Raw genomic sequence first — 13,546 nt, forward strand, 5'->3', positions numbered from 1 at the left:
ACCACAGACAAAGTAGCTTAAAGAAAAAGCAAACTGGACTTCCGGGGGATTGAACATTGTGCTCTTGTTCAAGAAAGGAAGTCAACCAAATTCTAAGGTGTACCACCTGCCAGAGAACCTGGTGGGTGGCGACAGGCTGCTCTGCAGGAAGGAAGGAGATTTTGACCTCACAGCAGAGTCCCCAATCTCAGAAAACTGCCTGGGAAGAGCAGAAGGAGGGCTGGGGCCCCTCTCTTCCACACTAGAGTCCATGAAACAGCTCGGCAGTGTCCTATATGTAAAAGGTCTCAAGTTTATCCCTGATTTTACTTCTTTTTTTTTTTTCTCCCCACCCACTCACCCACCCCAGAGTCTTTTACTTTGGTGTAATACTCCAATTCCATTTCGATTTTACTTCTTTTCTCCCTTTCTTCCCCCCCCCCCCATTTTTTATTTCTTTTCTCTGGTCTCTCTTTTCTCATTATCTTTATTTTATTTATTTATTTACTTATTTATTGCATAGAGACAGAGACATTGAGAGGGGAAGGGAAGAAAGGGAGAGAAAGAGCAGGGGTAGGTAGCATAATGGTTATGCAAAGAGACCCTCATGCCTGAGGTTCCAAGTGCCAGGTTCAAGCCCCCATGCCACCATAAACTAGAGCTGAGCAGTGCTCTGGTGTAAAATGTGGGGGGGTGGGGGGGAGAGATTAAGCGCACATAGTATGAAGTGCAAGGACCTGCACAAGGGATCCCAGTTCAAGCCCCTGATTCCCCACCTGCAAGGAGGTGTCACTTCACAAGCAGTGAAGCAGATCTGCAGGCGTCTTTCTCTCTCCCTCTCTATGTCTCCCTCCTCTCTCAATTTCTCTCTGTCCCCAACCCTCAATTTCTCTCTGTTTTACCCAATAAAAATGGAAAAAATGGCCACTAGGAACTGTGGATTCATAAGTGCTGGCACCAAGCCCTAGCAATAACCATGGAGGTAGAGAGAGAGAGAGAGAGAGATCTGCAGCACTGCTTCACCATTTATGAAGCTTTCCCCCTACAGGGGGGGACCAGGGGCTTGAACCTGGGTCCTTGCACACTATGATGTGTGAGGCATGCTTCCTACCCAGCGAGTTATTTTCTGGTCTCAATTAGCCTATTTTAATTTGTAATTAAAGGTTCGGTTAATAAAAGAAGGCTAATTGCTACTTTTATATCCCTAAGGTCAGAGGGGGAAATGCCATGATACTTTTCATGGTGGACATACCTGTATGTATCTGAATTTTTTTTGTACATTATATTTTCTTTTTTAATTTTTTATTGGGAGGATTAATGGTTTACAGTAAATACAGTTGTTGGTACAAGTGTAAAATTTCTCAGTTTTCTGCAAAAGACTCCCACCCCCAGCCTCAGTCTTCCTTCATCATCATGCACCAGGACATGAAAGTCCCTCTCCCCATCCCCAAGAATCCTTTACTTTGGTGCAATATATTAAATCCAGTCCAAATTCTACTTTGTGTTTTCCCTTTCTGTTCTTATCTCTCAACTTCTGTCCATGAATGAGACCATCCCATATTCATTCCTTCTCTTTCTGTCTTATTTCACTTCACGTTCCATCCAAGATGAGGTGAATTCATCATTCTTAATACCTGAGTAGTATTCCATTGTGTATATAGACCACACCTTGCTCAGCCACTCATCTGTTGTTGGACACCTGGGTTGCTTCCAGGTTTTGGCTATTACAAATTGTGCTGCTACGAACATAGGTATATACAGATGTTTTTGAATAGGTGTGTTTGGTTCCTTGGGATATATCCTTAGGAGTGTCTGGGTATTTTTGATAAGTGCCATATAAAAGCATTGCTACGGCGTCTCTAGGGGAAATGTGGGTGTATGAATGAGTTGGGGGGGTTGTTTTGTTTGGCCTCTCTTGAAGTTACTCTTCTGTGTTATGGTCGGGCTTTACCTTCACATGTCACTTTATCTATAAAGGTTGCTGCTCCTGCTCTATGGGAAATGGCGAATTGTGCTGCCCAGCCACAGAGCCAGTAGCCAACACAAGCACCAGTGGGCCTGTGCCTCTTTCCTTTGATAAAAGTAAGTGTCTCTGCTCAGCGAGGGCAGGTCTAAGGAACAGAGGGTTGATCAATAATTCTTAAGACTCAAAAGAACACTGTAAAGACATTTTAATAAAAGCTACACTGAGTGCTGGGGAGATAACATAAGAGTTATGCAAAAGATTTTCATACCTGAGACTCTTGAGATCCAAGATTTAATCCCAGCAACACCATAAACCAGTGCTTAGTAGTGGTCTGGTTTAAAAACTTAAATAAAGTATGACACTAAAGAGGGGGAGGCTGGGTTGCCATGCATAAGGACTTGGGTTCAAGCCCCTAGCTCCTATCTTCAAAAAAGAAGCTTCACAAGCATTCAGCCAGTGCTGCAGCTGTCTTTCTTTCTCGCTCCTCTATCTCCCCTCCCCCTCTCAATTCCTCTCTGTGCTATCAAATAAAAGAAAGAACAAAGAAAAAAAAGGGAAGATTATGTATTTAAAAAAGGAAAAAGGGAATCGGGCGGTAGCGCAGCGGGTTAAGTGCACGTGGTACTAAGCGCACAGACCGGCATAAGGATCCCAGTTCAAGCCCCAGGCTCCCCACCTGCAGGGGAGTCACTTCACAAGTGGTGAAGCAGGTCTGCAGGTGTCTGTCTTTCTCTCCCCCTCTCTGTCTTCCCTTCCTCTCTCCGTTTCTCTCTGTCCTATCCAACAACAACAACATCAGTAATAACTACAACAATAAGACAACAAGGGCAACAAAAGGAAATAAAGAAAAAAGAAAAAAAAATCCAAAAAAAAAAAAAAGGAAAAAAACTATGCTGTTTGCGAACTTATATTCTCAAAATAGGAGAAAGTATTAGTAGGGTAATCATCACGTATCGATAGAAAACTCATTTTTAGAAGAATGAAGCTTTTATAAACTAGTAATAAGTAATATTGTACAGAAACATACTCTACCACTGAACTGTAGCCCTGGTGCAAGGAAATTCTTTTAAATTATAGGGGCATATTAGATTTTCTAATACTATTTTTCAGAAAGTATGTGAAATGTTCACCATCACATAGGAACTTCATCTGCTCATATAATTTTGTCTCACTTCTAAGCCTGAAATACAGAAAATCTAGAGGAAATCAAATCATAGACACGTGAGAAGCCCTAGAGTTTAATAATGTAATTAATTCTTCATTCTCCAAACACTCTCATTGCAAAGTAAAATTCACTCTTATCATTTCTAATTTTTGTATATAACATTTAAAAACCAGGTTTATGGGCCCCAGGTTAAGCGCACTTATGCGACGTGCAAGGACCAGCGCAAGGATCTGGGTTAGAGCCCTCCGCTCACCACCTGTGGGGGAAGGGGGGGTCACTTTATAAGGGGTGAAACAGGTCTGCAGGTGTTTATCTTTCTCTCCCCCTCCCCCCTCAATTTATCTATGTCTTATCCAACAACAATAGTAACAACAATGGAAAGATGCCGCCAGGAGCTGTGGATTTGTAGTGTAGGCACCGAGCCCCAGCGATAACCCTGGAAGCAAAACAAAAAACAAAAAAAAACAAGTTTATAATATATGCTGCTAGAATTTTTCTTTACCAGCATATACAAAAGCCTTTCTTATTACTAGGCCTATATTACAAAGATGGTTGTTTTCTACATAATGATATTGTAAATATTGTCTACCTTTACGTTTACACAGTCTCCGTCTATGTTTCTAAGCTTATATTCTATGTAACAGCATTGTAAGCTTCCCCCCGCCCCCACGCCGCTAGCTCTTTTTTTTTTGCCTCCAGGGTTATTGCTGGGTCTCGGTGCCTGTACCACGAATCCACTGCTCCTGGAGGCTATTTTTTCCCTTTTTGTTGATCGTTGTTGCTGTTTGTTGTGCCTGCAGACCTGCTTGACCACTTGTGAAGCGACCTCCTACAGGTGGGGAGCCAGGGGCTTGAACCGGGATCCTTGCTTGGGTCCTGCACTTTGCGCCATGTGCACTTAACCCGCTGTGCTACCACCCGACCCCCTCCACTATCTCTTATGGTGGTCCATACATAATGATATGCATTCTTTCTCTTCAAAAGTGACTTTAGAAAACACAATTTTTTATTACTAGCTTTCAGGTAAGAGCTATAAAATTACAGTCTGTAATCACTGTCTTTTTAGAATCAAACTGGATGTTAGACATCCATCTTGTGACAACGTTCTCCTCTGCTTTTGATACCATATGCATTTTAGAGCTGGAAACGATTCCTTGGGGACAACCTCACAGCTTTCAGGCTAGAGAAGAATCTTAGCGGTGGCTTGGGCATGATTGGGACAAAACAAAGTATATAATATCTTTTTGAAAAAGAGTAAGAGATAGAAGCAGTGAGGGAAATGAGCCCAATCATTGCTCCACCACTCCTGAATCTTTCTCCCAGCAGTTGGCAACCAGGAGTTTGAGCCTGGGTGATCATGTATATATAATGAAGGCACCAACGTCCAGCACCATGTGTAGTACTTTATTTATTTTCATAAAGGTCTTTCCTATGGCAATATTTTAAAAAATGTATTCATTTATTTATTTAACCAGAGCACTGCTCAGCTCTGGCATATGGTGATGCAGGAGATTGAACCTGGGACTTAGGATCCTCAGGCACAAAGGTCTTTGCATAATAATTTTGCAGTCCCCCTCCCAGTCCTCTAAAGCAAATTTTAAACTCTTTAACGAAAGACAGGAGGTAGTAGTGAATCTGCTTTAAGATGAGCTGAAATAGGGTGTCCATGATTGACATGTAGATTTGTCACAAGTGAAACCTGCATTATTTAGTCTTAAAATATGTATATGTATGGATAGATGTACATACATACATTACATTGTTAACTAGTGTTGAAGGGAATCATCGCATACTAATTCTATTTTTCCAGATTAAAAAAAAAAAAAAAACCCAGCCTGAAAGTAGAACTCTCCTAAAGCAACATGAAAGAGGCCTTCCTCAGATTCCAACTAAAATAATAACTGATTCGGAGCTGAATGCGCATATGTGGTTTGCTTAGGAAGTCAGTTTGAATTTAAAATGCATTCAAATAAAAAGCTCTGATTACAAATTGTTGTACTTACTGTTTTATAGATGATCATTGTGTGAGTCGCTGTAACTCCCAGAGCTGCATGTTAGCCCAAGAGGAAGAGCGTTATCTGCAGAGTGGAGACCAGCAACTGACTCGACATGTGTTGCTGTGTTTACTTCTCATCATTGGCCTGTTTGCTGTAAATGTTTCTTCTGATTTTTGTTTGTGGGACATTTCTTTAAATGTTTGGCAAAGGTTTTTATCCCAGCATCTGGGAGAGACTTCATTCATTACTACTTCCAAGGGTAGGGTGAGGTAGGGGTGGGGATGGGAACGAGACCATCTGAATCCAAATTTTGAACTAAGTGGTTGTTTTTTTGTTTTCTTTTGTTTTGGGAGGGGAAAAAACATGAATAATTTGCATTACTTTGGTTTCTAATCGCTCCAGTAGCTTATTTTGCCTAGAATAACTTACTTGCTGTAAGCTCTGAACCTAGGACCAGGTAATTCTACATTGCATAGAGAACTGCTTCTTCTCAGTATGTTCTTTGACCTTAGTAGATGGTCTCACACGAGATGTTCCTCAGATATGTAAACTTTTAAATTATTGTAATTTATGAAAATAACATAATCACCTCATATAAAAGAATTTACAAAATAGAGAAAAGGGGAAGAATATTCACTATACTATCAGTAGCCTTTTAAAAATATACTTTCAGGGGGCTGGGCGGTAGCACAGCAAGTTAAGCGCATGTGGCGCAAAGAGTGCAGACCAGCATATGGATCCTGGTTCGAGCCCTGGGCTCCCCACCTGTAGGGGAGTCGCTTCACAAGTGGTGAAGCAGGTCTGCAGGTGTCTAACTTTCTCTCACCCTGTCTGTCTTCCCCTCCTCTCTCCATTTCTCTCTGTCCTATCCAACAACAACATCAATAACAACAACAATAATAACAATGATAAACAACAAGGACAACAAAAGGGAAAAAATGGCCTCCAGGAGCAGTGGATTCATAGTGCAGGCATAAAGCCCCAGCAATAACCCTGGAGGCAAAAAAATAAAAATATATATATATATATATTTTTTTTTTCCCATGGTCTAGGTGGTGGCGCAGTGGATAAAGCATTGGACTCTCAAGTATGAGGTCCTGAGTTCAGTCCCCAGCAGCATATGTACCAGGGTGATGTCTGGTTCTTTCTCTCCTCCTATCTTTCTCATTCATAAATAAATAAGAAAAATATATATAAATAAAAATACATTTTCCATGGTTCTAATCATATAGATTTATATCTTGTTTTGCACTTACCTCAAGCATTTTCATACTGCTGTGCAGTTTTTCATACCTGTTACTTTAATAGAAATTCCTCCTCTTTGAAGCATACATTATATTTTAATATGTGTTATATATATGTTTGAGATACATTGTGATTTACTCAACTATTTCTTTGTGTATTCTTTCTATTTTTTTAATGCTCTAGCAAATATCTTCATGCTTTTCTTGTAAAAATTTTATTATTTTTTTACTTTGATTTCTCTTTTAAATTTTTATTTATTTACTTACTTACTATTCGATAAAGACAGAGAGAAATTGACATGAGAGGGAGAGAGAGAAAAAAAACAGAGACACCTGCAGCTCTACTTCACCACTCACAAAGCTTCCCCCTGCAGGTGGGGACCTGGTCATTGTGCACTGTAATGTGTGCACTTAACCAGGTGTGCCATAACCTGACCCTTCTTATGAAAAATTTAATCTAAGAAAGATTTCTTAGTCTATAAGTTGGGAACCTGGATCAAGGACTATAAATATTTCTGTGACTTTAGACACAGGTTACTAAATTGTTTTCCAAATGAGTAGTACAGATCTATAAAGTACTCTCACCAGCTATTATAAACTTTAATGTAGTAATTTTATAAATGAAATACAGCACTTTGTTTTATAAAAGCATCCATTTGATTACTAAAGGGCTCTAAAATTTCACTGTATGGCCGCTTTGTGAATTGCCAGCTTTTATGTAGCTATTTGCAATAGTTGAAGTGTAATTTACCTAGCCGTGTAACTTACCTAGCCAGGGGAGATGGACACATAACTTAAGAAGAAACTCTTTTGTCTTTTGTGCTTGGGTGCTGTTACTTACATAGGATAATACCAGCCAGTACCATTTTAACTGCTCTTTACGAGAAAATCAAAAAAGCAAGAAATACTGCCAAAAACTGCTGCCTAGTGATGATTGTTTTCATTGTGTAGAACTAATTTTAAAATCAGCCTTGTCTTAGGCTAGTTGGCAGTCCTGATGTGTTATGTCAGCTTCTGTGTGATGGTTCATGTCTTCTTGCTTCAAGTTTGATCAGAATAGATGCTGTTTGAATGACATCTGTCAAGAGGAGAGGTTGAAACCTCTTGTTCAGAAGACAGTTCTGTTTTTCTCTTAATCTTTCCCCTCTAATTATTAAGTAGATAAGTGATTTTACTGAGAGATGATTTGCTTGCTCCAGTTTAAAGTACTGTTTTCTCTTCTCTTTACAGAATCTTTCCAGTTGTTTGTGGTGGCTATTTAACCAAGAGCCTGGAAGACTTTATGTTGAGCTACAGTTCTTTTGTGCTGTATTTAACTTTGGCCAGGTATTGATTTACTGGAAATGTTGCAGGGGCATTGTTTTCCTTGATGGGTTGATTGGGGTTGGGGGGGAGTTTCCGGATGTTGTTTTCTTTGAAATCAAAAGGGTTTAGTCTGTTTGCCAGCTGCTGATACTGCATGGCAGCTGACAGCTGCTGCCTATCTCTTCGTAGAAGTGAATTAGTATATTGGTTAAAGTCGTCAGAATGCACACTGTGTGTTTCAATCAGAAATATCAAATGCCTTTTTTGCCTTGGTTTTGAGATAAAGAATGATAATTTAAGTTGGAACAAGATGCTCAAGTTCTTTTAAAATTTTCCTGTGGTTTTTCAGTAAGTCCCTTTGGGAAAATAACTTATCTTCTGAGTCTTTGGTTTAATCATTGAAATTGATGCATATTCCTGGTCCTCACCTGCAGGGGGGAAAGCTTTGTGAGTGGAGCAGTGTTGCAGGTGTCTCTGTCTCTCTCTCCCTCTATATCTTCTCCTTCCTTCTTAATTTCTGGCTGTCTCTGTCCAATAAATAAATAAATAAAATAAATACTTTTAAAATTTTAAAAAGTTAGACAGCATAATGGTTATGCAGAGAAACTCTAATTCCTGAGGCTTCAAAGTCCCAGGTCAGTCGCCTGCCCCACCACAAGCCAGAGCTGATCAGTGCTGTTAAAATAAATAAATAAATAAATAAATAAATAAATAAATAAATAAATAAATCATAGGGAGTCAGGCGGTAGTGCAGCGGGTTAAGCGCACTTGGTGCAAAGTGCAAGGACCGGTTAGGATCCCAGTTCAAGCCCCCGGCTCACCACCTGCAGGGGAGTAGCTTCAGATACTGTGAAGCAGTAGGTGTCTGTCCTTCTCTCTTCATCTCTGTTTCCCCTTCCTTCATGGTTTCTCTCTGTCTCTATTAAGCTAATTAAATATCTAACAATTAATTTTTTAAATAAATCTCACTTTTCATATTGGGAAAATATTTTCATGTGTCAGTTTCAGATCTGCTTCTGTTCACAACCCATTATTTTTTGGTTAGAGACTATGGGAATCCAGTTTTTAAAAATACCATTTGAAAGGGAGTCAATAGCACAGTAGGTTAAGCGCATGTGGCACAAAGTGCAAGGACCATTGTAAGGACCCAGGTTCGAGCCCCCAGCTCCCCACCTGTAGGGGAGTCGCTTCACAGGTGGTGAAACAGGTCTGCAGGTGTCTTTGTTTCTCCCTATCTTCTCCTTCTCTCTCCATTTCTCTCTGTTCTATCTTAACAACAACGACAGCAATAACAACAATAACTACAACAACAATAAAAACAAGGGCAACAAAAGGGGAAAAAATAAATATTAAAATTTTTTAAATACCATTTGAAATTACTGGGTTTGTCCTTTATATCTAAAGTAATTGGACACAGGAGTGAATTAATACTTTTTTTTAATATTTATTCCCTTTTGTTGCCCTTGTTTTATTGTTGTAGTTATTATTGATGTCGTCGTTGTTAGGACAGAGAGAAATGGAGAGAGGAGGGGGAGACAGAGAGAAGAGAAAAACAGACACCTGCAGACCTGCTTCTCCGCTTGTGAAGCGACTCCCCTGCAGGTGGGGAGCGGGGGGCTCGAAAGGGCATCCTTACACAGGCGGTTGCGCTTTGTGCCATGTGCGCTTAACCCTTTGCGCTACCGCCCGACTCCCTGAATTAACACTTCTCAATGCCTAGTCCTACAAGTTCTTCCCCTAACATTTTTTTAAAAAGTAGTTTCAGTTGTTTTTTTACCATTGTTGCAGGATCAACAATGGCTGCGTCTATTTAGACAGATGACTTCAATCAGTTTCTAACAAATGTCCATGAGCACCCTGGAGTTACCTTGCAGTTTACTATCTGGTTTTATACCCGAGAACTACAGAATATCAGCTTGAACAATCAGTGTCTCGGGAGCCAGGCAGGGACACACCTGGTTGAGTGCGTACAAGGACTTGGGCAACTCAAGCCTCTGCTCCCCATCTGCAAGTGGGGTACTTCATCAGCGGTGAAGCAGTGCTGCAAGTGTCTTTCTCTTTCTTTCTCTATCTGCCCCTTCCCTCTCAATTTCTCTCTGTCCTATAAAATAAAACTAGAAAGGAATATAAATAAATAAATAAATAAATAAATAAATAGGAAAAAATGTCCACTAGGAGTGATAGATTCAAGAACCAGCACCCAGCCCCAGCGATAACCCTGGCGGCAAGTGTAAAATACTAGTAATGATAAATAAATAATAGAAGGACACAGTCTCAATCACCATTTTGTATTCAGAAAGTCTACTCTGAGCTGAATCATACTCAGGGTTGGGAGGGAGAAAACTCCACAACAGAAGCGAAGGCCAGCAGTGCTGCTCTGCAATGCTGCCCCCACAGCTTATGGCTCAAATGCATTGCAGGAGGGAGAAAGACAAATACTATTCTCATCCCATTTCCTCTTGGAAAGCTTATGAGAGTTCAGCCCCTTTTGGCTGTTTATAGTTTAGATGTGGAAAAGGTGTGTGACACATTGTATTCTCTGCTCTTCTTCCCCCCACCTGCACTTGGATTTTTTTTATTTTATTTTATTTTTTTGCTATTGCTGGGGCTTGGTGTCTGCACTACGAATCCACTGTTTCTGGAGGGCACCTTTTTATTGTTGTAGCTGTTATTATTGTTGTTGGATAGGACAGAGAGAAATTGAGAGAGGAGGGGAAGACAGAGAGGAAGAGAGAAAGACACCTGCAGACCTACTTCACCACTTGCAAAGGGACCTCCCTGCAGGTGGGGGCTGGGGGGCTTGAACCGGGATCCTTGCGCCAGTATTTGCGCTTCACTCTTTGTGCACTTCACCCTGTGTGCTATCGCCCTGTGCCCACTGCACTTGGATTCTTATCCCACTGTGTCAAATGACAGTTGCCAGTGTCTTGTCTCTACAGGCATTTCCGATCTGTGGCTGGCATTAGGTACCAGTATGTCTCATCACCCCAAATTCTTCAGACACCTGCCGAGCACTAGCCAATTTTATTTCATATAAATTGTGTTCAGTTACTGCATTACAGTTAGATAGTTCAACACTTATAAATTCTGTGATTTCTAAAGTGTTAATGGAAAAATAACAAAGAAATGCTTACCCACGATTTTTTAAAAGTTTTCCAAGGGGGAAAAAGAGGGGTCAGAGAGGTGGCTCAAAAACTGTAGTGCACACACCCTGCATGCATGTGATGCTGGGGGAATGGACCTTCACTGGGCATGAAGGTGCACAATCACATGAAAACAGAACAGACAAGTCTTTGTAAATGAGTGAGTGGTCCAGCAGGTGGCCCTGTGGCGAGAGCTTTGGTCTTGAAAGCATGAGGTCTGGCAGGTGAAATAGCTCACTTGGAGAGTGTGACGCTTTGTCATGTGAGCGACCCAGGTTTGAGCATGGCCCCCAACACTTTGAAGGAAGTCAGTGCTGTGGTGTCTCTCTTTCTTGCTCTTTCCTTCATAGAATCAGAAGAGAGGTGGGGGGGGGGTTCAAGTCCCAGCATCCTATCATATATGTCTGAGTGATGCTCTGTTGTTCTCTCCAAATCTCTCCTGTAAATAAATAGATCTTTAAAAAGAAAAATCACAAGTGGTGGAGAGGTACTTTGATTTCTCTAACTCTCAGGAAAACAAAAGGGATGGGGGGGGCAAAGACAAACTGGCCCCTCAATGTGTTCATTTAGCTTCTGGAAGCTACCATTCACTGGTTTATGCCACCCATCATAATCAGCAGGGCAGATGATTGGGGAGGAAAGCCCAGCATCCTATCTGCCTGCAGGCAGTGAACTGTTTACTGAGGATCTGCCTTGTGTTTCATTTAAATGTTGCTCTAATCACTAGAGGTCTATTTCCGCAAGCACTACATTAAGTAGCTCCCTTATTTATCTTAAAAATGTGTTGTTGAGTTTATAAAATACAACTTTTTTTTCTCCCATAGGGATTTATTACCTTTGGAATCTTCGGACTGGACAAGCATTTAATCATCCTACCTTTTAAAAGAAGGTAAATTTAGTTTTGAAATAAATTTACAAAGCCATTTTCTTAAGATACTGATAATTTGTAAGCTGCTAGTAGCTGCTAGGAGACCACAGAAAGGTTACACTAAACAGCCAGAAAAGTAATCTAGTGATTCCTATATTTGTTGTAAATAATTGCAGAGCAAATATTGGAAAAACTGTTATTAATCCAGCATTGTAATTTGCATTTTAACAAGGACTGATACTGATTTCTGTCACTTCCATGAACTATATCAAGTAAAATGAAACTTGAAAATGTATCTAGAAATAGAAGCAATAGGCGGTATGTCCCCAGAGGCCTATATTTGATTTTCTTTCTCCCCTGACAGTAGCACTTCTCTAGCAAATTGACACTTTATTAAAACCTAAGCTTTCTTTCTTAATGCCTGGGGCTTGTTGTTATTGTTCTTGTTTTAGCTTAGTGAGAAGTATCTTTGAATCTAGGAACTTTTTCATGAAACATAGTGAAGTGGGCATACTCCCACTTGGCTAGAGGTTAAGGAGGGCATTTTTTTCAAAGTCAAAATGAGTAGAAACAAGGCTTGATAACAGAATTTATCTTAACCGTATAAAAAGAACACGGTAAGTTGAAACGGTTCTTTCCTATTTCTCCTCCCATCACCATTAACATTATTCACCATCATTAACATTCTTATTATGAAGATGTAATTGCAGGGGTAGCTAGCATAATGGGTATGCAAAGAGACTCTCATGCCTGAAGCTCCAAAGTCCCAGCTTCATTCCTCTGGACTACCGTAAACCAGAACTGAGCAGTGCTCTGGTTAAATAAAAATTAAATAGATAACTTTAAAAATGTAGTCATTAGGGTTGTCATCTTTTCACTAAGGAGGTTTTGAGCTTTCTTTTATTCTCATTATTTCTTGGATAGAGACAGCCAGAAGCCAAAAGGGGTGGGGGAGACAGAGGAGGGAGAAAGAGAGACACCTGCAGCACTGCTTCACCACTAGCAGAGTTTCCCGCATGCAAGTGGGGACCTGGTGCTCCAATCTGAGTCCTTGTGCGTTATAACAGGTGCACTCAACCAGGTGCCCCGCCATCCGGCCCGGGAGGCTTTGTGTAATAGAAAAAGTTATTGCACTCAGCTGTCAACTTCCTAATGTCGATTAGTTTAAAAAGCCAAATGATCTATTGTCTGAACTGGCAGAAATAGAAGTGTTCTTTACTCCAGATCTCAACATCTGTCTTTTTTTTTGGTAATGCAGTTAGAAAATGACTAAATAAAATATTTGATCTCTGCAAGTTATGTTTCCATAAGACAGGAGCATGGGGTCAGAAAGCTGACACAGAAGCAGAGTGCCTGCCTTTCATGTGTGAAGCCCTCAATTTGATCACTGGCTCCATACATATTTTGAGTAACAAACAGAGGGATCAGTGCTCTATCGAGGGAAGGTGAAGCGTGCTTTGTGCTTTACTCTCCGCTTCATAAAATAAACTAAAATGGAAAACAGAGCACATACATGAAACCCCACGTTTGATCTGTGGCACTGCATAAGAAATAAAATATAGGGAGTCGGGCAGTAGCGCAGCGGGTTGAGTGCAGGTGACACAAAGTGCAAGGACCGGAGTTAGGATCCTGGTTCGAGCCCCTGGCTCCCCACCTGCAAGGGAGTCGCTTCACAGGTGGTGAAGCAGGTCTGCAGGTGTCTCTCTTTCTCTCTTCCTCTCTGTCTTCCCCTCCTCTCTCCATTTCTCTCTGTCCTAGCTAACAACAACAACAACAATTAAACAAGGACAACAAAAAAAAGTAATAAATAAATAAATAAATGTTTTTTTTTAAAAAAAAAAAAGAAAGAAAATATAGGGAGCTGAGTGGGATGCATCCG

General features: G+C 40.6%; 2 protein-coding genes across 4 annotated transcripts in view; one reads left to right on the forward strand and one right to left on the reverse strand.

The window, feature by feature from the left end:
* The window catches only part of SCRN3 (secernin 3), a 302,935-nt gene that overhangs the window by 256,528 nt on the left and 32,861 nt on the right, over positions 1 to 13,546 (reverse strand). The gene's annotated exons all lie outside the window — the stretch shown is intronic.
* The window catches only part of GPR155 (G protein-coupled receptor 155), a 58,362-nt gene that overhangs the window by 38,458 nt on the left and 6,358 nt on the right, over positions 1 to 13,546 (forward strand). For all 3 annotated transcript variants that reach the window (XM_060177679.1, XM_007537524.3, XM_016194513.2), the window contains 4 exons: positions 1,957 to 2,061; positions 5,124 to 5,260; positions 7,582 to 7,677; positions 11,624 to 11,688. In XM_060177679.1, the coding sequence (XP_060033662.1) occupies positions 1,957 to 2,061; positions 5,124 to 5,260; positions 7,582 to 7,677; positions 11,624 to 11,688 (403 nt within the window). The remainder of the gene's footprint in view (positions 1 to 1,956; positions 2,062 to 5,123; positions 5,261 to 7,581; positions 7,678 to 11,623; positions 11,689 to 13,546) is intronic.

Source organism: Erinaceus europaeus, chromosome 18, assembly GCF_950295315.1.
Source record: "Erinaceus europaeus chromosome 18, mEriEur2.1, whole genome shotgun sequence".
In the NCBI taxonomy this organism is placed as follows: domain Eukaryota; kingdom Metazoa; phylum Chordata; class Mammalia; order Eulipotyphla; family Erinaceidae; genus Erinaceus; species Erinaceus europaeus.